Here is a 26893-nt window from a genome sequence, read left to right as displayed (position 1 = left end):
GCCTGCATATGCAGCATGTTTCCATCCCAGCACTGCCGCTGTTAGTCCTGCAGGGCACAAACTCCACAGGGAAGAGACGGAACATGTTTGTTGAGATTTTAGAATGGGTTTGCTTCACAGAACTACATCAGGGGAGTGCTGGCATGACTCTGCCACTCCACAGCTGTAGAGTTGTTGGGCACATGTGTATCATCCCTCAGCATCAACAACAGTGTCTGCGAGTAAGGACCATAAGAAGTATTTCAGGGTTATTTGAAGGGAAAAGGATAAAGTGTCCAGAAAATGCCTGGGCCTTTTTATCTTTTTTTTTTTTTTTTTTTTTTTTTGAGATAGGGTCTCATATATTTCAGGCTGGTTTTGAACTCAGTAGGTAGTCAAGGATGACCCTGAACTTCTGATCCTCCTGCTTCTGCCTCTTGGATGCTGGGACTATAGCTATGTACCACCATGTCAGGTTTCATGAGGTACTGGGATGAACCCAGGGCTTTGTGCATGTTAGGCAAGGAGTCTACCAACTGAGCCACATCCAGCAGCTACTCAATGAAACTTAATGGACTTAGGTTCTCCAGGATACAGAACAGTTTTCCTTTCTTTTCATCTTGCCTTTGTTTTATTACTGTTTTATTTTTCAGTTTCTTTCTTTTTTTTCCCTCCCTCCCTCCGTCTATCTTTCCTTTCTTTTTCCACCTTCTTCTTTTCTCCCCTTCCTCCCTTTCCTTCCTTCCTTCCTTCCTTCCTTCCTTCCTTCCTTCCTTCCTTCCTTCCTTCCTTCCTTCCTCCCTCCCTCCCTCCCTCCCTCCCTCCCTCCCTCCCTTCCTTCCCCCCTGCTTTCCTTCTTCCTTTCCTTTTCCTTTTCCTTTTCCTTTTCCTTTTCCTTTCCCTTTCCCTTTCCCTTTCCCTTTCCCTCCCCTCCCTCCCCCCTCCCTCCCTCCCTCCCTCCCTCCCTCCCTCCTTCCTTCCTTCCTTCCTTCCTTCCTTCCTTCCTTCCTTGCATAATGGTGCTGAGGATCAAGTCCAATGTTTTATGCATGCTAGGTGAACTAAAACATCATTCTAATTTTTTTAAGAAAGGAAAGAATTCATTTCAGCTAAATCCTAACTCTTAAAACACTGAGTTGCTTAGTTAGGTTTTTAGGGGATGCCTAGAGACAGGGCAGTGACCATAGTATGAAATTTTATATAAAAACACAAAAAGCAGAAAAAGCTCAAAATCTAATAAAACATTGCTTCTGTTCATTTTTCAGCTTATCAGAATGATTGCAGAGTTTATCTTGATCTGCATTTTTCTTTCCATATGTGGAGTTGCTATGATCAACTGAGAATAGAAAACATATGGGAAATTTTTCAAAAATAAGTCATAAGTTACACATTTTAAATCATGTGTTGTTTTGAGTAGCATGATGAAATCTCATGTCACAAGGCTCTGTCCTACCAGGGCCCAAGAATCATCCCCTGTCCACACATTGACTCCATATACACTTTTTGCTGGCCTGTCACTCGGAAACTGTCCAGATTGTCACATCCACTGTCATGGCGTCACCATGCTTATGTTCAAATAAGACTTATCTCACAGCGGCCCCAAACACAAGTGTACTGATGCCAGCAATTTGATTATGCTGAATCACTATACTTGTTCTATTTTGTAGTTATTATTGCTATTTATTGCTGTCCATTATTTAGAAAGTAAATTTTATACATGAGCATGTAAGGTTAGAAAATACACTGCATGACATGGCACTTTTAGGCATCCATTGGGAGTTTTACAAAATGTCCCTGAGATATAGGGGGTTTGGGCATATTGTAGCTCAAAATAAGCTTAAATTCAATTTTTTTTATTCTGCTTAAACATCCAGGAGAGTATGTACTTTTGATACCTAGTAAACACATGTAAATGTGGGTATAGGAAGGGGTAAACTTTAGTGTCTAAGGAAAATTATCTAAGGAACATGGCTGGTTCTCAGATGATTCTACAAAGATCTAAAAGCTTCCAGGTTAATGTTGACTTCCCAGCAAGTTCAGCGTTAGGGAGCACAGGCATGTGCCATGTGTTGGAGGACACTGTTCGTGCTGCATAGAAAATACTAGCGTTTTTCATGAGGAAACCACTCTCCTGAAATGGGACCTTTATGACTAAGGTAATTGAAAAAAGTTACAATTGAACTTTGGGAGATACTTGTCTATTATGGTAACATTACAGAGTTCAATTTGGTGAAAAAAGGCACCAAAGGCTTTCAACAATTTTCGCACAGAGCTTAGATTCATTTCTAAGAATAGGCACCAAGTAATTGGCAAGGAAGGGGTACTAAATTCCTGGAACTGCTCAGCTGGGGAAATGTCATTTTCCCTGGCACCTGAGGACAGCTGCTGGGCTATTGCATCTCAGAATAATTCCTTGGTGGGATGCCAGAGTGGACCATGCAATGAGGTAGGTACATCTGGTTTAATCTGCACACCTGGCCACAGCAAATGCTTCCCTAAATGTCCCAAATTTTACTTCCTAGGATACCTGGCTTGCTATTATGGCACCAAGGTGAGAAGAAGCATATATTTGAATTTACCACTTGGGACAAATTATTATTACTGATTGTGTTCATTATGTTTCTTAATTATCTGACCCCCTGGAACCATTTGAAATCCTACCTCAGAGAAAACACTGGAAACATAGATCTGTCCTCTAACTTGCATCCCAGCAATTTTATCCTTCAGGTCAAATGGGAAATCACAACTTTGGGTGAAAAGGTGAAATGTTTTTCAAATCCCCAGGAACACTTCTGAGCCAAAAACCCAGGCTAGAGTCAACTGGGCTGTGAAATCTGGGTGAACTGTCCTTGTCATTTTGTAGATGCTAAGAAACATCTTTGTAGAACTCACAGAGGAATAAGCTTTTCTTTCATTTTTTTAAATAAAAAGTGTTCTGTGTGTAGGGCCATCTAGATGGAATTTTGGATGATCTATTTTGTGCAGTTAAATGGGTGTTATGACAGCTGAAAGGGATGTGTGACATGTGGGACAACATTTGAGTTCTTGTAAACATGGGATGAATGACCATAGTACCTCTGAATGGTCTGCAGAGGAAAAAACAGGTGATCTCCTTGGGGATGATGAGATGGATTAGTAGTAAAAGGAGCTTGCTTGCAAAGCCTGCTGACCTCAGTTCAATCCTCTCAGTACCCATGTAAAGCTGGATACAAAGTGATGCGTGTGTCTGTAATTCCAACATGTCTATGATGATGGGATGTGGACAGAAGAACCAAAGCAGGCAAGCTAGGCTGGAGTCCCATTACAGTGGAAAGAGAGCTTGTCTTAAAAGAAGATGGAAGAAGAGCATAGATGCCTGGAGGTGGTCCTCTGACCCCCACTTGTACACCATGGCACTACCACCAACACATAAATAAATGTTAAAAGGTAGTTTCCCGGGGGCTGGAGAGATGGCTTAGTGGTTAAGCGCTTGCCTGTGAAGCCTAAGGACCCCGGTTCGAGGCTCGATTCCCCAGGACCCACATTAGCCAGATGCACAAGGGGGCACACGCATCTGGAGTTCGTTTGCAGTGGCTGGAAGCCCTGGCGTGCCCATTCTTTCTGTCTACCTGTCTATTTCTGTATCTCTCTCTCCCTCAAATAAATAAATAAAAATAAAATATTTTAAAAAAAGGTAGTTTCCCTACAATTTTCTTTCTTCTTAAAAATACCTTTCTGGGGCTGGAGAGATGGCTTAGCGGTTAAGCGCTTGCCTGTGAAGCCTAAGGACCCTGGTTTGAGGATTGGTTCCCCAGGTCCCACGTTAGCCAGATGCACAAGGGGGCGCATGCGTCTGGAGTTCGTTTGCAGAGGCTGGAAGCCCTGGCACGCCCATTCTCTCTCTCCCCCTCTATCTGTCTTTCTCTCTGTGTCTGTTGCTCTCAAATAAATAAATAAAAAATTAAAAACAATACCTTTCTGGGGCTGGGCAAATGGCTTAGCAGTTAAGATGTTTACCTGTGAAGCAAAAGGACCCTGGTTCTATTCCCCAGGACCCATGTAAGCCAGATACACAAGGGAGTATATGTATCTGGAGTTTGTTCGCAGTAGCTGAAAGCCCTGGTGTGCCCATATTCATTCTCTCTATCTGCCTCCTCCCTCTCTCTCAAATAAATAAATAAATAAATAAATAAAATATTAAAATACTTTTCTCTCATAAAGGCCTCATATATGCTAATCATTGAAAACTTGACAATATAAGAGAATGAAGCCAGGGGTAGTGTCACACTCCTTTAATCCAAGCACTTGCGAGGCAGAGGTATGTGGAATGCCATGAGTTTGAGGTCACCCTGAGACTACTGAGAGAATTCCAGGTCAGCCTGGGCTAGAGTGAGACCCTATCTCAAAAACCAGAAAAAAAAAATGAAGAAACAATTTGAAGTTACCACTCATCCCAGGAGATGAAAGATCTACTCCTAACCTGGGGAATATTATTCAGGGTTATCTCCACTTACCTACTTGGGCCTGGATGTTCTACTTCCTCCACTACAGTTCATATCAGGAACAATTTTCCCTAGCTTAAAATTCTTTTTTATTGTGTGTGTGCACATATGTGTATATGGAGGCCAGAGGTCAATGTTGAGTGTCTCCTTGAATTGCTCTCCTCCTTATTTATTGAGACAAGTCTCTTACTTGAACCCAGAGATCACTGATCCAGCTTGTCTAGTTAGCCAGCTTGCTCTGGGGAGCCTTTTTCTCTGCTTTTCCAGCTCTGGGATTACATGCTGGTGGCTACAACTTCTCGGAATTTACTTCAGTGCTGGGGATCCAAACTCAGGTCCTCATGCTTGTATGTTTTATGGAAAGAGCTTTATCTACTGAGGTATTTCCCCAACCCTGCTAATTTCTATAAAATATACTTGGCCACACTATATATTACTCCATCATATTTCTGCTTCATAATTTATTTATGCAGCTTTTTTTTGTTGGACATTGATTATGTTTTCTAACTTTTTACTATCATAAATAAGCCTTCAGCATCCAGCTCTGTACATAAATCTCTCTTCCCTGAGGACATAAGTTTTTGACACCCTTTCTGATTATTTCTTTGAGATAAATTCCTAGGAGTGGAATTACTGGCATGGAAGAGAAGAGCTGTTTGCAAAGTGTTGATACACAATGCAGAATGTTGTTCAGAAAGTTTGTACTGATCTGCAGTCCATGCCTGATTCTTTAAACACTGCTTACACACTGTGATTCCTGTTCTCAAGCATGTGGTACCACACAAGAGATGGGTGACCCAGGCATGAAAGCTTTTTATTAGCCTTGTCCTGCAGACCAGGGCTTGAGGGCTTTGTGCTGAGCAGATGGGACCAGAGAGTTGTGGCCCTGCCCCCTGGGGCCGCCCAGGCTCTCCTACTCCTCCAGTGTGCTCTACATCATCTCAGCCATGAGCTCTTTATACAGCAACATGCAGACTCTTGCTTTCATTTTCCTGACGTGTCCAGGTTTCCCTGGATGTCTCTGTCCCTTTACTTCTTCTACCATCTGTGATTTTAAAGTCCTTCCCCCTACCCAAGGCCACTTAGTTAGTTTGTGAGTTCTTCCTTAAGGCATAGCTCAAAGGAAGGCTGGAAAGGAATAGCACCTGCAGAAACTCAAGGCACATAGACACCACCCTCAAGCATCTCCTGTTCTGGTGAGGAGAGGAGGAAATTCATGTTGTAAAAGATTGATGACTAGGGTTGGGATTCCCCCAAGCACCTATGTAAATGCCTGGTAGGTATTGCAGTCCATTTGTAAGTGCTCAAGAATCAGACATGGGACGTCTGAAGTGAGTTGTCTAGCTAGATGAGCCAAATCTCAGGCCTTGAGTTCAAGTGAAGGACCCTGTCTCAGTAAATAAAGTGGATAGCAATTGAGAGAGACACTTGACCTCGACCTCTGGTCTCTACCTCCACCTGCACACATGTATATGAACAAGCGTACACACATGTATACACTATATACATGCACACACACAGGAATGTAAAAATAACCATGGCCAGAGACAATGTCATTTCCTTCTAGACATGCAGGTCAGGGTTGTTTCTCAGCTTCCTGTTCAGTGAGGCTAGGGTGAGGGGATGGGGTAGAAGTGATGATGTCCCTTTTGGGTCTGCCCACAAACATCTTCAAGACCCTCCTGGCTCTATCTCCCTTCACAGCAACCCTAGAGCCACACCTCTGTTAGGAGGAGTGTGGACCTGAGAATGATGCAATGGAATGGAGCAGTCCCCACTCCATCATCTGCAGTAGTCTGTGATGGGAGTGAGCAACAAGCCTCTGTGAGTTAGCTCTTAAGACTGGGAGTCTTGCACAGCATCCAGGGCTTCTCATTGGCAATTACAGAGTGAGAGAAGCTTTGCTAGGCAGATTCCAAGGAGAGGCAGCCATGTCCTATGTGGGTCAGGCACTGGGTGATGAGGGAAGGCTTTTAAGACAAGTTATGTCTGGGGTTATTTGTGAAGCATTACAATAACAGTGAACAAGAATTGGGTTCTTATTAAATTCCTGACACTGTGCTAGAAGCTTTGCTAGATTAGCTCACTTAATCCTTTAGATGACTCAAGGAATTATCTCCCTTTACATCTGGAGAGAATGAGGTATGGAGAGATTAAGTAACTTAGTCAAAGTCCCACAACCTGTGCTGGCAGAACTGCTGTCAAGACTCAGTGTGTTCACGCCTATGCTTGTCAGCAAGAGCTGACTCCAGCCAGGTGGCTTATTGTGAGGGAGAGAGAGCAGAGCTACTAAGGCGGGGGCAAGGCTGAGAGAAGAGCTCCTATGCTAGATTCTCAATAGCCCACTGTGCTGACCATGGTGCTGAAAGCCGTTGCGCAAGGGCGTTTGCTGACTGCACCACCAAAACACAGTGCCTAGGGTGAGCGCTGACCATGGTCCTGAAATCGGGCTGCAGCATGAGCTGGGCATCTTGGAGGAGAAACCAGGTGGGAGAAGTGTCAGAGGAAAACATCAAATTTGGGGAACTACCAGATGTTCGTGAATCCTCACAGAGACCTGGACATTCTAGTGTTAGTTCTGTCAACTGTGTGGGACACCTGGTTGTGCGTGGGGTGTGGCCTGTAATGAGATGTGGTTTTAGTAACTAGCACACAGGATACATTTTATGTGTATGTACAGAGTAAAGGAATGGATGAAGAAGCATGAAAGCATGCCATTTAGAAAATAAGTTTTCTGGAGCTGCGGAGTTGGCTCAGTGTGAAAAGGGCTTGTTGCATAAGCCAGATTACCTAAGTTTGGTTCTTCAGAAACCATGCAAGAAGGCTGGAAGCCATGGCAGGCTTCTGCAATTCCAGTACACTGGCAGTGAGCTGGGAGGTGAAAACAAGAGAATTTCCCAGACGTTTGTAGCAGAGAAGAGCAGCAGAGTGAAATTGAGAGCACCCCTGCCTCAAGAGAGGTGGAGTGGTGAAGACTGACCTAGAAGTTGTCCTCTGATCGCCACACGTGGCACATGTGTACCCACACTCAAAGACATGCCAATTAAAAAATCAAAAAGAGAAAAGTGGGTTTGGGCTAGGAATGGAGCTCAGTGGTAGAGTGTACACATAGCGTACAAAAGGCCCCAGGTTTGATCCACAGTGCTGCAGAAACAGAGAGTGTTAGAAAGAAAAGCAGTGAATGGGGAACACTGGTTGCACCCATCATTGGTTTCTTAGTGCCGCCACCCCAGTCACCTCTTCAGTTGCATTCTTTCTTTCCCTCTTCCAAGTCTCCTGACACTGAGCCTCTCATCTTTCCAAAATAGAGGCTTTATATTCTGGCGCAGTAGCTTGATGCCACCACAGAATTAAGTAATGACAAAGTGAGTGATTGTCTATCCTGGCTTCCGCTGGGTCTGTAACCTGCAGCTGAGATACCTCGCCACTGGAGCACTCACACCACTGCCTCAATAGTGACATGAAAAATGTCCCTTGTAATCCTCTGACTCAGAGCCATACGTCCTCAGAGTCGCGACTCCACACTTCATGGGGGAATAATGTTGTTTTGTTGAGAAGGAGAAGAGAGGGTAATTGCATTCATTTTAAATGTCACATTTATTCCTGTTAATCAAAAATTAGTAGCTCCTAAAAAATAAACACAACTGAGCTCCTCGGGCAGCTGATGGTCGTTCCCATGGCCTTTTTAATTACACAGAGTGGAACACACACAGGCCTCTGCTTCTCACCCCTGGAGTTAACAAAATGAAATGCAATGATGGCCACATATGGGCGGTGGGGTTAAAGGTGAGTTTTAATTTGCTTCTTTATTCTGCTTCATGTTTGTTCACTTTTGTATAACGAGCTTATATTGCTCTTTGAAAAGTATTTAAATGAATAAAAAAGAGAACTATAGAATTCTAAAAACTTGTAAACAAATAGAACTTATGTACATGTTCCCAATTCTCTCTCTACACCCCAGAAGCAGCCATTGTAGCTAGCAGGATGCTTGCTCTGGCAGACTCCCAGAGATCTTCCAGTCTCTAATGAATACCTATCACATTTTGAGCCATATTTTAAGCTTATTGCCTATTTATTCTCTTTTTCTCAAGAAGAAGTAGCTACAGGCCTAGTTCGCACTATTTCCCATAAACAATGCTTGGCACATAGTAGGTGTTTATTAAACATCCACATGATTCACTAAATGGCAAGGGTATATCTACAGTCCAGGAGGCATTATGAAAACCACCAAGGAGTGGGGCCCTTTTGATCTTCTGATATTGCTTCATTTCTTAAAAGTGAGCCTGAAGCTCTTGGTGAACAAAGGCTGCATGGAGCTGAACTGTTGTGTAGAAGGCCTTTCTGTGTGATCTTAAGAGAGAGCGGTGAAAGGCAGCGACATGGAAGACCCTGCAATGACTGTGCTGGGTAAAGAAGTTGGTTCAAAAAAGTGTACCTGCTCTCTGACTCAATTTGTGTAAAACAGTACACAATTCACACTAATTTATAGCAATGGCAGAAGATAAGTGGTGTCTAGAGATGGAGCACACAAAGGAAGGACAAGAAGAGGATGGCAAGAGATCCCAAGGTTCTTCTGAGGGAGCTGAGTAAGCACACTACCCCAATCACGTGATACAGTCACTGTGTATATAATGTATCAGAACTTACCACACCAGGTACAGTGCATATGTATAATGCATTGCATCCTCATCACTACACTGTAAAGCTGGTACCCAAAGAAAAGAGGCAGAGGAGAAGGTAACATTAGGGAGATCAGAGGAATCAGAATATGGGATATGTCTTGTGAAAACTATGGAAGGATGAGATGGCGAGAAGAATTTATAGCTGCGGTTCTCAGGCTCAGGCGGACATTCCTGGAAGAGATGTAACTGCTCTTCCTGTGCTCCCCAGTCTTGTGGACCATATGCCACCAATTCTGATGGTACGTATGGGTAAGTATGTACAGTGTGTGTACCAAGGAGATTGGAATGTAAAAGGTTGGCACATTCAGGTTATTGACAATCAGGAGCAAAACTAGGTTGTAGAAGTGATGCCTGGAGTCAGAAGAAACCACAAGAAATGCAGAGCCTTTTCCTCTGACCTCCATAACATGGTGCAGCTCAGGAAGCCTTGTCTATGCCACAGGCATGGAATCAGGCCTTAGCCCAAGTCTGTTAGATCTCAAAGGAAGGATGATCCCACCTGACATCTGCATTCTATCCCACTCAGTGTCTGCTTGTGGGAGGATATAAGAATGTGTTTTGGATTTGGCAACCGAAAAACAACTGCTACAATTTTGGGTACTGACAATAAGAGGAGGACAATGCTGGACAAGCTACCACTGGGTTAGACCATCTTCTGCTTGGTCAGCATGTTTCCCAACACCTGGGATTTAAAACTGTGTCCAAAAAGTCACATATTTAGTGGATATTGATCAAGGGCTTGTCATGGGCACATTGTGCCAGGAGTTGACATTACAACAGTAAGTGGTATTCAACCATCTCCAAGGATCTCACAGTGCAGAGCAGAAACACAGATTAAGGAAGACACCAGCATAGAGGGGCTGCCAATTGCAATCCAAGGACCAAACCCAGACCCCTTTTTGCTTCTGTAAATAAAGTTTTTAAAATATTTTTATTTAAGAGCAAGAGAGAGAGAGAGAGAGAGAGAGAGAGAGGGGGGGGGGAGGGGACATGCCAGGGCCTTTAGCCATTGCAAATGAACTCCAGATGAATGCACCACCATGTGCATATGGCTTACATATGTCCTGGTGAATCAAACCTGGGTCCTTAGGCTTCACAGGTAAGTGTCTTAACTGCTAAGTCATCTTGCAAGCCCCATAAATAAAGTTGTATTGGAACATAGCCATGCCCACTCATCAGTGAGGCACTTTCTCAGTTTCAAGGGCAGATTTGAGTCATTAAGACAAAGACTGTGTGGTCTGTAAAGTCTACATCTCTATCATCTGGCCTTATATGGGAAAAGTCTGCTCACCCCTACTGGAATAAGAGATTATTCAGAGAAAGTAGCTGTAGCATATGCAAGAAAGGTGCTTTCCCTGTTGGTTGTCAAACTCAGTTCCAGGCCAGATAATTAGGATGGATTAAGGCTAAGTCTTCCTTATTTTTCCATGTGGCTTAGTGCGAAGCTCAATGGCTCTCCTCTCTCCTAAGATAAAGTGTATTTCACATGCTCCTGGCTTCCTACCAACTTTCCAGCAGCTTTTCAAAATAGTGCCCTTAGCCTAGCACTGGGCCCTGAGTACCACTACGGTGTCTCAGGAGGGTCTGCAAAACTAAAGGCACTTGGCCAGGGCTACTGAGAGTGAGGACAGAAAGAGAAGCACCTTCTCTCATGCTACTGAGGGGAGGTGCAGAACAGGGAAGAGTATTAAGTAATAATTAAATGAAGCTATTTAATTAGCTCTCATTGGTACTGTTTATTAAAGTCAGATACTGATGGGGATCCCTTTTTATCCCTTGCAAAGACACATTATTACCTCTTCAATGGGATTCAGCACATCTAATGCCTGTTAAAAATTACTTTTGAAAATCACTCATTTGCAATTCACTCATTAATTAAATGAAAACTTACCAAGTGCTTACTATGTACCATAGAGGTTGTTCAATGCTAGACTAATCCCTGGGGGTATCATTCCAGTGAGGGGAGACAGGCTGAGAATAGGCAGGCAAGCAAGTGTGGGTGATTGTTTGTACTCACCACACTTACATGCTATGATGTCACTGCATGGACCAAACTACACAATGCTGAACCATTGCTCCCATTGGAAATAAAATGGTAGGTTCGTATGAACCTCTGTTCACAAGACTTTTGTTAACAGATCAGAACATAGCCTTGTTTGAAGTGAGTTTCAATCTAGAGATGTTTAGTCACACATACTGCTGACACATTAGTTTTAAACTCAAGGTCAACAGCTCCAAGACTTATGTCGAATGTTTCCATAACACATGTATTTTCTCTGTAGGACACAACACAACTATGCTTCAGGACACTTAACATCACCTGAGAGTTGTGTGCTGTCATTTAAAATAGTAAAATCACCAATAAAAAGCACAAAAAAATGTGTGCCATGTTCTCATGTTCTCACCTGACTCCTTTGATTCCCTGCATCCCAGGTTTCAAAAGCTGCCCAGACCCAGAGGATGGGGATGGATAGGGGTCTGAGACAGCACAGCCTCACTGAGAGGTGGCCTTCAGCTTGGGCTATGAGACGAGGACTCCACCTGAATAGAATCATTGAGAGGTGTCATGGGAGCTTAAAGTACCTGGATATTCTTTGGGGCACAGATTGAAAAATATAATTTTTTTGAATATATATGTGCTCATGGTGTGTATGCATGCATGTGAGTGTGTGTGTGAAGGTCAGAGGTTGATATTGAGTGTCTTACTCAGTCATTCCTTAACTTACTTTTTGGGGCGGGGTCTCTTAACCTAGAGCTCACTAATTTGGATAGACTACCTAGCGAGTGAGCTCCAGGGAGTCTCCCTCTCCCCGGCACTGGGATTACAACTGCATGCCATCACGCCTGGCTTTTATTTGGATCCTGGTGATCTGAACTAAGGCCCTCATGCTTGTGTGGCCAAAACTTTACCCACTGAATCATCTTCTCAGCCCTGCAATTTTGTTTTAAGCAACAGCATCTGCCTTTGCAAAATAAGGAAACTGTTTCCCATTGTAATGTTCTTTGGCATAGACATACCTGGATTTGAATTCTGTCTCCTTCTCTCCAAATGGCTTGACCTCAGCTACTACAGCAGTAAGCTACACAGTTCCTGGTCTACAGGACAGGATGACCATGCCCACCACACACAGCTACCCACAGTACTCACAAGAAGACACCCGAGGGATGAAGCGATGGCTTGGGAGTTAAGGCGCTTGTCTGAGAAGCCTAAGGGTCCAAGTTTGATTCCTCAGTATGCACATAAGCCTGGTGCAAAAAGGTGGTGCATGCGTCTGGAGTTCGCTTGCATTGGCCAGAGGCCCTGGCACACCCATTCTCTCTATCTGCATCTTACCCTCTCCTCTCTCTCTCAAAATAAATAAACATATTTTTTAAAAGAAGGCTTAAGATCATACTTCTAGGGATCCACATTTCACTACTGTCCTCTCATTGCATTCTACTTTCCTTCATGGCTCCCATTCTTTCACCCCAATCACCTACAACATGATTTTGTAGTCTTTTCTCATCCCACTCTTGAATTTTACAGAAGAAACGGGGTTCTTGTGGGAAGGTGGCTTGTGCCAGCACTGCCACGCATGGCTGCGATAGAACTCCGTGCAACATTGATCCTACTTTACTAAAAAACTTCCTATTCTGGGCTGGAGAGATGGCTTAGAGGTTAAGGCGCTTGCCTGCGAAGCTTAAGAATTGCGGCTGGAATCCTCCAGATCCTGCGTATAGCCGGACGCAACAGTGACGTAAGCATGCAAAGCCACGCATGCCCACAAGGTGGCGTATGTTTCCGGAGTTCGTTCACTGCGGCTGAAAGGCCCTGGCCAGTCTCCCCCTCCCCATTCTGCTTGTTGTGAATTTTGTGTTGTTTGTTTTTTAAATAATGTTTTTCATTAAAATTTGATCTATCATTTAATTAACTAATGCTAAGGCTTAAACCTAGGGTTTTTGTGTGCTAGTCAAGTGCTCTACCACTGGACTACATCCCTAGCTCTCTTTTGGCTTTGTATTTTGAGACAGAGTCTCACTGGTTACCTAGACTGGTCTTGAGCTGTGTTGCTCAGGCGGGCCTTGAACTCACAATCCTCCAGCCTCAGTCTTCTCAGTAGCTGGGGTTAAAGGTCTGTGCCACCAGACCTAGCTAATCTGTCTATCTCTCTATCATATTTTAACGATATTTTATTTGTCAGTACTAGAAATTGAACCCGAGGCCTCATGAATGCTAGATAAGCACTACAGCACTGAGTTATATGTCCAGCTCTAAGTTATCTTGAGGAATGAGTGTTTGGAGCTCCCTTGAGGTTTATGCCAAAGACACATGCCCGAGCCAGACCTGGTGGCACAGCTTGATCATCCAAGCTTCTCAGGAGGCTTAGGCAGGAGGATCCCAAGGTCAGCCTGGGCTACAGAGTGAGTGCAAGGTCATCCAGAGCAACTGACTGAGGCTTTGTCTCAAATAAAAGTAAAAATAGCTAAAAATAAAAGTGAAAAGAGGGTTGGGGATGCAGCTCATTGGTAGAGCACCTGCCTAGTATGCACACAACTGTTTAGCAAATGGTCAGTATACCTGCCTGCTTCTTGCTGCCTGCATTGCCCTCCAAACCCGCACCACCTCCTCCTTGTATTATCACAGCACTGCTCTCCTTGCCCTCATCTACTTCCCTGCTTGCTCTCTTCCTTCACCACAATCCTTCCAGAGCCACAGCCTTGTCCATGCATCTGAAGCCCCGCCTGACACCTGTACCATCTTCTCTCTGCCTCCTCACATTTCCTGCGACCCACAGCTTCCTCAGAGCTTTTGTACAACCCCTCACTTCCTTCAGTTCTTTAGTAAAATACCACATCCTCAGGGAGATCCTCCCAGCTCCATCCAGCACTGTGGTCCCCACTTCCTTCTTGGTTGCTGCCTTTGCATTGATCGCCAGCTCCTACGTTATTTATTATTTTTCTTGTTTGTTTTCCTTCCACTCACTGTAAAATAATCTCCATGATGGCAAATGTTTTTTACCACCTGTCTTTGTTGCTATATCTCCAATGCCTGTGAAAGCACCTAGTACATTGCAGGTATTCATTAAATATCTGTGGACTGACTGATTGAATGAATGGGCAGGTTCTCCCAACTTAGCACTGACCCAAATCCAGAGCTCTATTTGATAGGCATAAGCATGAACTCAGGGATCCAAGGCTGTTTCCAGAGGCAATACAAAGTGAAATCTTACAGTGAGATTCCTGCAATGCCATTGGAACCCACAGGGGGTTCCTTACCTTAAACACAGGTGGGAGGAATGTGGTGTTGTTTCATCATTTGAAATCACAAGCTCTGAGGGGTGTCAGGGATGCAGTGCATTTTCTGGGTTAGTAGGGGGAGTCAGGGATGCAAACTGGGAGTCAGGGATGCAGTGCATTTCCTGGGTTAGCTCCGTGGCCCACTGCCTGTTGTGCCTTTACTGTGCATGGCTGGTGCTGCGATGCTGTGATAAGCCTCTTGTGAGAGCCCAAGATGTGTTCATTGGTTGGCTGGTGTTGGTGACTGACTTTTTCTGTAATGTTGAGGGTGTGGCCTCCCCTCCATGCTATATTTCTAGCAATGTATGTCTATGTCAAATGTCTTTATTATTATTTTTTAAAGCTAAGCATAGCAAGGTGGGGTAATGCACACCTATTTTCTCTTACTTAGGAGGTGGAGGCAGGAGGATCAGAAAGTCCATTTTCAGCTACATAGGGATTTTGAGGCCAGCTTGGGATACTCGAGATGAGACCCTATCTCAAAATAATCAAAAGCAGCAGGGGGGCGGGAGGGGAGTGGGGGCGTGAATGTAAACTCAAGTTCCTGGAAAGCAACTGCACCTACTTCAAACATCCTAAAAGGCTGGTTGATAGATAGCCTTTGATTATGGAGAAACAGTATGTTACAGGCTCACAGTCAAAATCTTGGGTTATCTTTAGTTCCCTTCAGAGTCATTATTGGCCACTTCAGTATTTGTCATAATAACCTGCTGGTTCTCAGGTGAAACATTTTGGTGCGAACTAATAGGCCACCCTCTTTTACCAACCCAAAGGCTGAGAAGAATGCCCTCAGACAGCATCCAAGGCCCACAGCACAGATCTACCTGCTTTACTGTAACCCGCCCACCTGAGGTTTCCACCTCAGGTACTTGCAAAGTATCTTGATTTATGACTCTGTTTGTTTTGTCACTACAAAAGCTTCATGAAACTGTTATCATGTTGGAACATGGGATCTGGGATAACCTGAAGTTCGTGTTCCTGGGCCATGGTCACTCACATTTGACTCCAGAATAAACTCTTCTTCCCTTTGGGGTGAAAGCTGTGCTTTTAACCCCCTCCCCACCTCGCCTTAACACAAAGCAGATTGAATGGCTTAGAAATTATTGGATAAGAAGCAAAATTAACATGCATCAGTATTTTCTAGATTGGTTCTGAGAATTAATATTTTAGGCTGCTAAAAAGCACATGATAATAATATTCCACTAGCCACTTTGAAACCATGTTTACAGCAATGAAAATCTACCCTATGGCAAAAACATAACACATGTAGATGTGTTAGAAAGCTGGCTGATTCACAACATAACCTTTCAACTGTTTACCCAGACACTTTGCAGTTTCATATTCACTATACCCACACAGCAACTTCAATCGAACGTCACAGTGAAAACCTTTGTCTTTGGGTCATTACAAGAAGGCAGGACACTATTTTTAGCCAGTGAAGATGTCTGACCTTTAAAAATTCAGTTGTGTAATTTATTAGACCTTTTCTCCCACTGGCACTTTCATAACAGAAAATCTGACCACTCAGAGTAGGGGCTGGCTATGCTAATACATTTCCATAAATAATTAAGAATTCCCTGGCAGTGTGAGCCATAAAACGTATTGCCACCATAAACTTCCAATGGAAGAACATCGCTTTAATTAAAAGTTACAAAGAGCTCCTGTAAACAACTCATTTATATTTCAAGCATTGTGTTTGTCGACTCCAGAAAGAAGTATCTTGACTCATTAAAAAACAACAAATAAATGACCTCACCCCAAATCTTATTATTGAGGTCAGTAACCACATGTAATTAAGATGGAGTGTTAATAATAGATTTTAGTAGATGGAGGATTCTCTTAATTTCCCCAGGTAGACATGTTATTAGCTAGCCTTAATATCTGATTAAAATTTAAAAGGTGGGTGTCACCCCCAATTAAATGCTTAAATCTGCTTTTGAGGCCTGAGTTTGGGGTTTGAAAGCCTCCTTTCTACAAACAAATATTTATCTTCTATAATTTTTGGACACCCATGGTCTAAGAATGCCAATTTTGGCAAGATTTTTCAAGCCAACTGATTTTTCCCTTCTACTTCCAAACATCCTATGTGGTATAGAATGAACTGTCCCATGGCCAGCTAGGGATGGCTGAAGTCTTTCCTCAATTTCCCATCAGTTTTTTTTTTTTTTTTTGTGATTTTCTTTAAAAGGGTTCCATTGCTACATTAAACAAGGCCTTAAAGAAAATGACTTGATGAGTCACAGGAAGACCAGCAATAGCTGAAATTGGGCATTTTTAACAAGCCTTTGGGGGCTAAGTTGTCATTCTATGGCGCGTTCTTTACAGTTTGCACGAAGGAGAGGACTCTACCATACTTCTGAAAGAGTTTAAATCCAACGGATATGGAGAAAGGCAGTGGCATAAAAAACAGACTGGGACAAAGCAGCATGGTTTTCAAAGGATGCGTATCTAATTTGGATCTGATTCAGTCTGTGTTCAAAGAATAGACTCAATCTGGATCAAGGCTCCGGAAGGAGGGTTAGTGAATGGAAATGGCTCTTTCATGTAACTTTGACAACCTGAAAAGTGTCATGAGTTGTGTGGGTGCTGCTGAGAACCCCTCTAAGGGTTGGTGACCTGGCCTGGCACCATTGAAAAACATGACCATAGTCAAATCTTTTCATGGCTGGTAGAAATGAATCAATGGTTGAAGATTTAAAGAAATGATAGTAATCTGTATCTGTCTATGTATACCAATATATTGACATACAGACACACCAACATAGCTGCCCATTCTACGCCTGTTTACTGGGCTCTGCCATATGCCAGGCTCAGCGCTGGACCTTGGGTTTTGAGTCTCCAAGAAGTTTTTCAGTTTGTGGGGGCCCTTCCTCACAATGCCTCCATATTGGAAATGGAATTTTCCCTGCAAAAAATTTAAAATGATTTGATCTTTTTTTTTTTTTTTTTTGGCTTTTACAATTATTTGGCTACAAGAATATCTCACTAATAATTGCCCATAGTTTTTCTGTTAGCTACTCAGACTTTCTTGCACAGTAAAATGGTCACGCAACTTGCAAATACAAAGACATGTTTACAATATTACCTTGGTCTGCTGAAACTGTCATGGTATCATGGATATTGGGTATTTAATTTGGATTGTTATTTTGTTGTTCTTTCTTCTTCCCTTCTCTCTTTCTCTTCCTTCCTCCCTCCTTCCCTCCTTTTTCCCCCTCTCTCTCTCCCTCATGCATGTGAGTCACTTTCATATTTTTAAGTGTATTATCTCAGGCATTTTGTTATGGCCATGGAAAGCTAATAAACATATTATTTTTCTTCATTAAAATTCTTATTGTGCATTTTTTTTTTGTTAAGTAAAGGGTTTAATTCACATAGCAGAAACTGTTCATCATCTCTCAATATCCACTCTTTATTGGGGCTCCCGTTGTAAAGGCTGGCCCACAACTCCTCAGTCAAGAGGTCTATTTCCTACTATCCATTGTAGCTGAGTATGGTCAAATGACCAAATTTGGCTAATGAAATCTAAATAAAAATGTGGTTGACTTTTAGAAAGTCTTCTTAAAACACAGGAAGGAGCCCTCACATTCCTCCTTTCCCCATCCTGCTGTCTGGAATACATTCATGAATCCACAGGCCATGAGGAAGAGTATGCTGGCCAGCACTGGGAGAATGGGGAGCAGGAAAGAGCTGGGGCTGCCACACTACCTCAGGACTGCCACACTGGCTTTAGATTTATGTGAGGAAAATTAACTCATTGAGGCACTGCCATTTAGAATTTTCCTGTTATCTGCAGCCAAACTTACTTTCTGCAGGAAGAGCTACTTGCAGTCTCCCTGGAGAAATTTCCGTCTCCAAAAGCAAGCATTGAGCAGCATGTGTAGTTTTACATGGACAGGGACCGTATTTTTCCTCCTCATACATCGATCTCTGTTATTATGAAGGCAGAAGTCTGTGCTGCAGCACTGCTCACCACGGAACCTGGACAAGATGGATTGCATTTGAAAAGCACATGGAATAGGAATTGCTCCTTGGATCTGACAACAGAATCTATGAATACTGAAAGGGCACGAATGCTCTCCAGTTGTTTGGAAGGCTTTAGAAACTGGTTGGGCACCCAAAGTAACCAAATCAAGGGATCTGGTGGGCGGCGGGGGGGTGGGGGGTCAATTCAAGAATCATGAGTCATTGCATGGTGTTGATCAATGCACACATCCTCACTTTGGCATAATCAATATTGAACTTCTCTTTTAAAATCAACCAACTTCACCTGGTGAGTCTCTCATGACAGACCCTGACATGTCCTTAAGAGCTGTCCAACTCCTGACTGACCAACCCGACAACACTTCTATCCTGAAAGTTGAGACAAGATGATTATCTGTTAGCCTGGAGAGGTCAGGTGTGACACCAGCTACTTCAGGACATGCCAGTGTTTATGTGACTTCAGAACAGAGGACTTTCTAACCATGACACTCACTTCGAAAGCATCAAGTACAATGTAACTGTGACTGCCTGGATAAAACCCAAATAACCCTCTATATATCAAATCATTAGTAACATCAATACTTTTGTTCCAGTAAAGTCTTAGCATCAGAAAACTAATGATCCATTGAAAACTGTAGCTACAAGCAAATCCACTATCTTTAAAAATTATGAGCAACTGAAAACAATGTAAATATTCAGCAAGAAAATGCATGAATAAGTGAGTAGATCCAAGCAGTGGTGTAATATTCAACAGTGAAAAATTAAGGCCATTTCTTGACATAGGTGGCTGTTTGCCACATGTGGGGGAGAAGAAATCAGGTTACAAGGCAGGATGGATGAGACTAGCCAGTTTTGGTAATTATCAAGAGAAGTACTACATGCATCCCTGAAGGGTCTGTACTAATTCTAACTGGGAATTCCTCAGATAAGATGATTACAGATATTTGCTTTTCTTCTTTATCCTTCACTGCTCTTCTAAAGTTTCCTCCATGAACTGTCTTAGCTTTGTCATAGGATGAGAAAATATAAGCCCCTAAGCAGGAGAAATTCATCCATCATGTGGTCACCACTGTCTGTTTTGATTTAGATAGGAATACCAAGTAATAGACTTTTACATGGGTCTTAATAACCTGGGCTTCTCAGAGGATATGCAGCCTGCTTCCTGGATGTCGCCTGTCTCCAGTGTTATAGGTTGGGCAGAGATCAAGATGCCTCTGCCACTCAGACAATCCTTGGTGAGATGAGAGTGCTCATCATGCTAGCCCAGATGTGGTTCAGTCGCACAGAACCAGCATGGACCAGAGTGGGAGTTCCTAAGCTTGCGTGTGTGTGTGTGTGTGTGTGTGTGTGTGTGTGTGTAATAGGAGCCTCCTTCTCACAGGTAAAGAGGCCACACTGGCTGTATAGGTTAGGCTAGACTCATTCAGGATCAGGATGCTGGCTCAGTAGAGAGCATGTCTGCCTGTTCCAGATTTAGAGTCTTGTGAGTCACTGGGGTTGAGATGGAGGTATGTACTAGAGCTGAGAATCTTGGGATAGACAGACACAGAGATGGGGGAGGGAAACAGACACAGAGAGAGAATGAAAGAGGAGGCGGACAAGGAGAAGTTGATGTCAAAGATAGTAGTGCATCATTGGAGATGCTTTACTCCTGTCTTGCAGTAAAGGGGGAAGGAGAAGAGAGGGCAGTGGAAGAGGAAGAAGAGAAGGAAGAGAAGAGAGAAGAGAAAGCAAGAGGGAGGGGAGGACAGCATCATACAAAGGCAGAGAGAAGTTTTGGAGGAGGGAGATGCAAAGGAACTATAAGCATCAATAACACCTTCATTTCTTTTGTATTTATTTGAGACAGAAGGAGAGAAAGAGGGTGAGGGAAAGGGAGAGGGAGAGGGAGAGGGAGAGAGAGAGAATTGGCACACCAGGGCCTACAGCTGCTGCAAATGAACTCCAGATGTATGTGCCCCCTTGTGCATATGTGCAACATTGTGCACTTTTGTCACTGTGTGTCTGGTTTATGTGGGACCTGGATATTAGAACATGAGTTCTTGGGCTTCATAGGCAAGCACCTCAACTGCCAAACCATCCCTGCAGCCCCAACCTTCCTTTCTTAAGCTTCTTCTGGTCAGATATTGAATAAAGGAACTTGTACAAAGCAGAGGCAGAGTGGGAAGAAAGGCTGAGGGAGGAAGAGATTAGGATAGAGGACGGAGCCAGAGAAGTGTGCAGAGTAAAGGACATGTCATGGCAAGAAGATAGAGCAGGCCTAGGGACACAGACATAGAGGCATAGTCACATCGTGATGGGGACAGCCACAGTTCTCTGTAGGGAAGCTGGGTCCCGTCAGTGGCAGCTTGAGAATGAGACTGGCAGGGGCAGAGGGCTGGGCCTACAGTCTTCTCTGTCTTACACTGTACCTGAGTCAGCTAAGTTCAGAGATCTCCTTGAGAGAAGGATGAAAGTTCCCAGAGTATAGCTCCTCCTACTTCCCATGCAGCTCCCCAAAGAATCATTATGGCAACAGTAACAGCACAACCCCCAAGGTCATCACATGCCTGAGAATCCTTTCCAGCCAAATGAAGATTAGCGGGAAACTGTCCCAGCCCGGCTCACCCTCTGCACACACAGCCCCCTGGGACAGTGCTTCTCAGTGTGTGGGTTCAAAAGCTCCATCACTAATGAGTCTTTTCATTCCACAGTTCCCAGGTCAGCAGCTCCACCTGTCAGTGAGATCATCCCTACCTTTCACGAGCTTAGAAGCAGCACCAAGAGAGCGGAGAGTGGAGGGATAGGCAGGCCAAGCAAAGAAAGGGAAGAGAAGGAGAGAGAAGGGCAGAGAGGGAAGAAAAGGAAGGTCCGGCCAGTGTCAGGCTGAGAAAGGGGCACTTGAAGGCAATTCTGATTCCTTGCCTGGTGAGGATGGGGGAGGGGCTACAGCAGTATCATTGCACAGCGAGGCTGGCACAGAGACTCTGGTCCTCTTGGGTGACTAACTGCCGAGAATTTGGGTAGCTGTGTCCCCTGGGGGATCCTGAGACAAAGCTCAGCTGCAGAGGTCATCCATACCTCTTGAAGACCTGGTATCCATTCCCATCTCTTGGGAAGAAACTGTTGTTCTCTCTGGGTGACACCACTCCAGCTCTGAAGGGAGACAATGGTGTTTGCTGCTCACAGGTGGTTCGGGGACTGTGTCTCAGTTGGCTCAGTGAGTCCCTCTTGGACCTGGCTGGAGGGTGTGGCCTTTTCTGCAAGAAATATGGAGGCCTGGCCTGGGATGGACCTTATCCTGCTTTAGATGTAGAGGCCTGTCTGGGAATAGAGCCAGACAGTGGAATAATGCTAGGGATTAAGAGAGTATATGGCCTCAGAACCCCAAAGCTATCACACTGGGTGTCCAGTCCCTATCATCTGATCAGCTTGGTTAACCCATTTTTTGTTTGCATAGGTGACTCTGAGTGACTGAGGGCCACATTGTGGGGATCAGACTTGCTACAGAAGCATGAAGCTTTGCAGACCGTTTGCTGTTCAGTCCCGCTTTCCTGCAGTCTTGTGTCTGGCAATCCTTAGCTGCTCCCCTGAGTGCCTCCCTCTTTCATGGTGTGTGTGTGTGGGGGGGGCAATGAGGAACCTGTGGCCCCTGGTTGCACAGCATAAACCTTTGCTCTTAAGGACTCAGATGTTGGCATTGGTGTTCCTCAATGTCTTGGATATCACCAGTTGGCTTTTCCTGCCGCTTCATTCCACTTGTGGGGAAGAGTGCTCCCTGTGGTCCAACACCATGCACTATCTGCCAAGTACAATTTCTCACCCTCCTTCTAGGCCAGTGTGGTGGACTGTCACACCTGCCCACATTGTCTCAGTGGCCCCTCCATCAAGAGACCACATGCTGGAGGCTCATCCCCTGCTAAAGTGACTGGCTGGTAATATGATCAGGATGGAGAGGCACAACGAGAAAGTGGCTGGAGCTGGCATGTTCTCTGTGAGCTGTTGACACACTGGCCTGTCAGTTGCTGCTACCTCGAGCCTCCAGGATGCCCTGGATCCTGTAAAGGTGCAGATAACATCTCTAGCTTTCCTCCATGTCATAAACTATACATAGAAGCTTTTGAAAGTTCACATTAAGCCTAGGCCACCACAATTATTATTATTTATTTTTATTTTTATTTTTGTTATTAGTTACTTTTTATGCTCACACATGAACACATGCCCATCTGTGTGGGTATGCATGCATGTATGTTCACATGTATGTGGAGGGAAAAGGACAACCTTGAGTGTCATCCTCAGGTACACCGTGTACCTCATTTTGAGGCAGTGTCTAGAGCTCATTAATTAGGCTACACTAGCCAGCTAGTGATCCCCAGGAATCTTCATGTTTATGCCTTTCTGGTGCTGGGATCAAAAGCATAGGCCACCACACCTGGCATTTTACTTACATGTGTACTTGGGATGGAATGCAAGTCCTCACGCTTGTGAGGCAAGCACAACCCTGCCTGAGCTATCCCTCCACCCCAGCCCACTAAACCTGAAATGGACCTTCTACCCCACTGTTTGTTTGTGGTGTGGGATCTGTAGCTAGTGGGCCAGGAGTCATGATATAGCACTACCCATCACATTAATCCTTTGGTGCCTAGCAGCATCCCAAGCTGTGACAGCAGTGGCAGGGCTGAGGCTTCAGCCCACTGCAACTCCTTTCGTTCCCAGGTAGGAATTTCTAGCCTGCACTTCCTACTGTAGACATACCAAATGATGGTAAACTCCCCTAAAGACAGCTTAAATGTGCCCAGTGATGTTGAAGTCTGCTAAGCTGCAGGTTTCCCCATCCCAGCATGTAAGGAAATTTTCTCTTTGATGTTTAAATTGCATGTTTCTTTTGCCAGATACCAAGAAGGAAAAAAAAAAAAAAAAAAAAAAAAAAGAAAAGAGAAAAAGTCAAGAAAGATGATTTTGAATTCACATTATTACAGGAGTTGGTATTATTTTGCATTATTCTGTAGTTCACTTGGCATTTCGGAAAGTTTGGCTATAAAAAAAAATCCACTTTTGGGATGGGAAGATAAATTCTCCTTCCTCCCTGGCAGCTTGCTCCATAGAAGATAATGTCACAATTTCACGTATTTCAAATTAAACAAAAATAAGACACTTATTTACTACAAGCATGTCTAATACTTGATTATTTGTACTTATATGAGCAGAAGATTAGACTTTGGAAGGAAAGATTAATAATGTTTCTCTGCAGAGACAAGCTATGCATTTGAGTTTGTGAGCTGAATTGGTTAGTGTGCTCCAATGAGACCATCTTGTAGTTGCTGGCATTGGATACACTGTAGGTAATGACCATTTAATGAAATCTTGTTATGAAAGACCTTCTGTCTAATCACAGGACAGAGCTTAGGAAATGAAGACAGACATTACTGAAGACCTTTTCTCTCACTGCCATTCATCAGGCAACCCCTAACCCAGTGAGCCATTTCTCTCTCTTTTTTACATGTGTATATGTGTGTGTGTGTGTGTGAGTGTGTGTGTGTGTGCATGCATACGTGTTCATGAATGTGTGTAGTGCATATGCAGATGTGTACGTATGCATGTGGAAGCCACAGATCAATGTCAGGTGTCTTCCTCAGCCAATCTCCATCTTATTCATGAGACAGTGTCTCTCATTGAGCCTAGAGCTCAGCTCACCCATTTGGTTAGACAGGCTGGCCAGCAAGCCCTAAGGGATCTGTTTCTGTCCTCACCAGTGCTGGGATTACAGGCACATCAAATGCTCAGCATTTTTATGTGAGTGCTAGGGGTCCAAAGGTAGGTCTGCATGCTTGTGCAGCAAACACTTAACTCACTAAGCCATCTCCACAGCTTCACAGTGGTCCATTTCTTTTTTTTTTTTTTAAATTTTTATTTATTTATTTGAGAACAACAGACACAGAGAGAAAGACAGATAGAGGGAGAGAGAGAGAATGGGCGCGCCAGGGCTTCCAGCCTCTGCAAACGAACTCCAGACGCGTGCGCCCCCTTGTGCATCTGGCTAACGTGGGACCTGGGGAACCGAGCCTCGAACCGGAGTCCTTAGGCTTCACAGGCAAGCGCTTAACCGCTAAGCCATCTCTCCAGCCCACAGTGGTCCATTTCTAAGGAGTAAACAAAGCACACACTCCTTCCTCTGATACTGGAATCAGTTAGCATTCAGCAGACAGAGTAGTGTGGACAGGGCAGATCTTCCTATTTTCATTCTGACTCCTTGGCTGCCATGTTGAGCAGCCTTGATCAAGTTCCCATCCTTGCCTGAGTTTGCCATATATTTATCTACAAATGGAGTCAGTCAATGCCTTTCTTATAAAGCTGGGGCAAGGGCCACATAGATCTGAGATTCACACAGAGCCCACCCAGGACCACTCCTTTCTTTGTCCCACCAGGAACATATACCTAAAGCCAGTCACTTCCTGGGCTGGAACCAGGAGTGGGGACCTTGTCTTCACACTGAGAGCCCAGGCCCCAGTTCTATCAGCCACAGACTCCTCTTTATGGCACTCCCCTCTCATGTATACAGACTGTTAACAGGTTTAACTCAATAGCATTTTGCTCTATACACCAGCTTTGGCAACCAGAAAAGGAAAGCAATTTTTCCTGCCCACCTCCACCTATGGATCCTGAGACACACACACCTGATGGTCTGATGCTGCAGGGAGTCTGGGTCTGTGGCATTTACCGTCAGCAGCACGCTGCCCACAGAGATGTTCTCCCACTTGGTCACCATCATGGGGTCTGGGTAGAAGAGGGGACCCTCATTGACATCCAGGACAGTGATGTGGACAGTTGCTGTGGAGCTAGGGCCATAGGAGACATCAGGTACTAGTGGGTCTTCATTTTCCACTTTGATCAGCAGGGTATGAAAGGCAGAGATCTCGTAGTCCAGGGGCTGAAAAGTAGAGAGAACTGTGTTAGGGCAGGCATATACCTCAAATGGTGGCCACTTTGCACATGGCCCCTGTGACATCACATAAGCAGTCATGAGCACTGGGGAATAGATCTGAGTTCTCAGTATGTTGTCTTTTGACATCATCACATGATGTTGTCATCTACAGAGTTCATGTGCAAAAACTATACAATCAAGTTACAAAAAAAAAGTAAGAGAGAGAGAGATGCTGAGGGTTTCTTTGCCAGCTTGCAGGAATACAACACCTTTCGGTAAATGAAGTTAGTGGAGACATGCTGGTATTGGAAAACCCAAAATTCAATTCCACTGAATTTTCTAGTTCAATGAAAAATGCTTCTAGGGTGGGGCTTTCTTGTATTTCTGAGCTCAGCGGAACTCTGACCACTCAGCAGAATTTGAGCCAAGGCTTGAGGTCAGAATGGTCAGCAGGCATTTGAGCAGGATACAGAGGATCAGACCCAGATACCGAAACCAAGAGGGGTGACAAGCAGACTGCTACGTACCTGTGCGCCTCCATGTTAAGTGTGCATGTGTGCATATATACATATATGGGGATCTAATTTCAATCAGGTCACCATGCTTGCACAGAAAGTACTTTTACCCACTGAACAATCTCTCCAGCCCATGATTGCCTTCTTCTAAAGACACTGGCCATCAGACTAGGATCCACCCTATTGCAGCATGATCTCATAATTGCATCTGAAAAGACTCTTAATTCCATGTGAGGTCACATTCATAGGTACTGGTAGTTAGGATGCCCATATATCTTTTTTGGGTGTGTATGTTTGTGTCATAGTTTAACACATAACACTGGGACATTAGCAGCTTCCATGCACACAGTCTTTACAATATGAGTTTGGTCTTCATCTCAAGTCTTTATCATTTCCCATGATTTATCCATCCCTCACTGTGCACCTGCTGCAGGTCAGGAGGTCTCTGAGTGCATTCTCTTACCTGATCCTCACTGGAATCACATAGTAGCAGCTATTTTAGCCCCACTTTATAATAAAGAGACAATTTCAGAAATGGTGAATCACTTAGCCCAAGTCACACAGTTAATTAGTAGCAAAGAGGTGAGATTTGACACGGGGTTCAGATAAGGGTTTTGAAGCTGACATAAGCTGATTTCCTCATAGTGTACCTGCTTGGGGGAGTTTCCTAACTGGGGTGCTCTTCTGTCCTTTCTCAAGCTGCTCAATCATGCTTAGCTTCCATGTTCCCTCATACATGGGAGCACAGTCACTGATGCTACAGGCAGGGGGTGGGGTTGAGACGCAGTCCAACTTGGGGGCTATCAGCAAGGTATCAATGCTCCTGACTATCAGGTTTGTCGTTAGTTTTTTTGTTTATTTTTATTTATTTACTTGAGAATGACAGATAGAGAAAGAGGCAGATACACACACACACACACACACACACACACACACACACAGAGAGAGAGAGAGAGAGAGAGAGAGAGAGAGAGGGGTAAGGAGGGAGGGAGGGAGAGAATGGGCATGCCAGAGCTCCAGGTACTGCAAACGAACTCCAGATGCATATGCCCCCCTGTGTATCTGGCTTATGTGGGT

At 44.2% G+C, this 26893-nt stretch overlaps 1 protein-coding gene across 1 annotated transcript in view; it reads right to left on the bottom strand.

Annotated features, from left to right (window-relative positions):
• Cdh13 (cadherin 13) overlaps positions 1–26893 on the bottom strand; it is a 1153296-nt gene that overhangs the window by 80091 nt on the left and 1046312 nt on the right. Inside the window, exon 10 of the mRNA XM_004659582.2 lies at positions 25054–25307. Within this exon, the coding sequence (XP_004659639.1) occupies positions 25054–25307 (254 nt within the window). The remainder of the gene's footprint in view (positions 1–25053; positions 25308–26893) is intronic.

This window comes from Jaculus jaculus, chromosome 1, assembly GCF_020740685.1.
Source record: "Jaculus jaculus isolate mJacJac1 chromosome 1, mJacJac1.mat.Y.cur, whole genome shotgun sequence".
NCBI lineage: Eukaryota > Metazoa > Chordata > Mammalia > Rodentia > Dipodidae > Jaculus > Jaculus jaculus.
The sequence above is the reverse complement of the archived record's forward strand: the minus strand, read 5'-3'. Positions and strand labels throughout refer to the sequence as shown.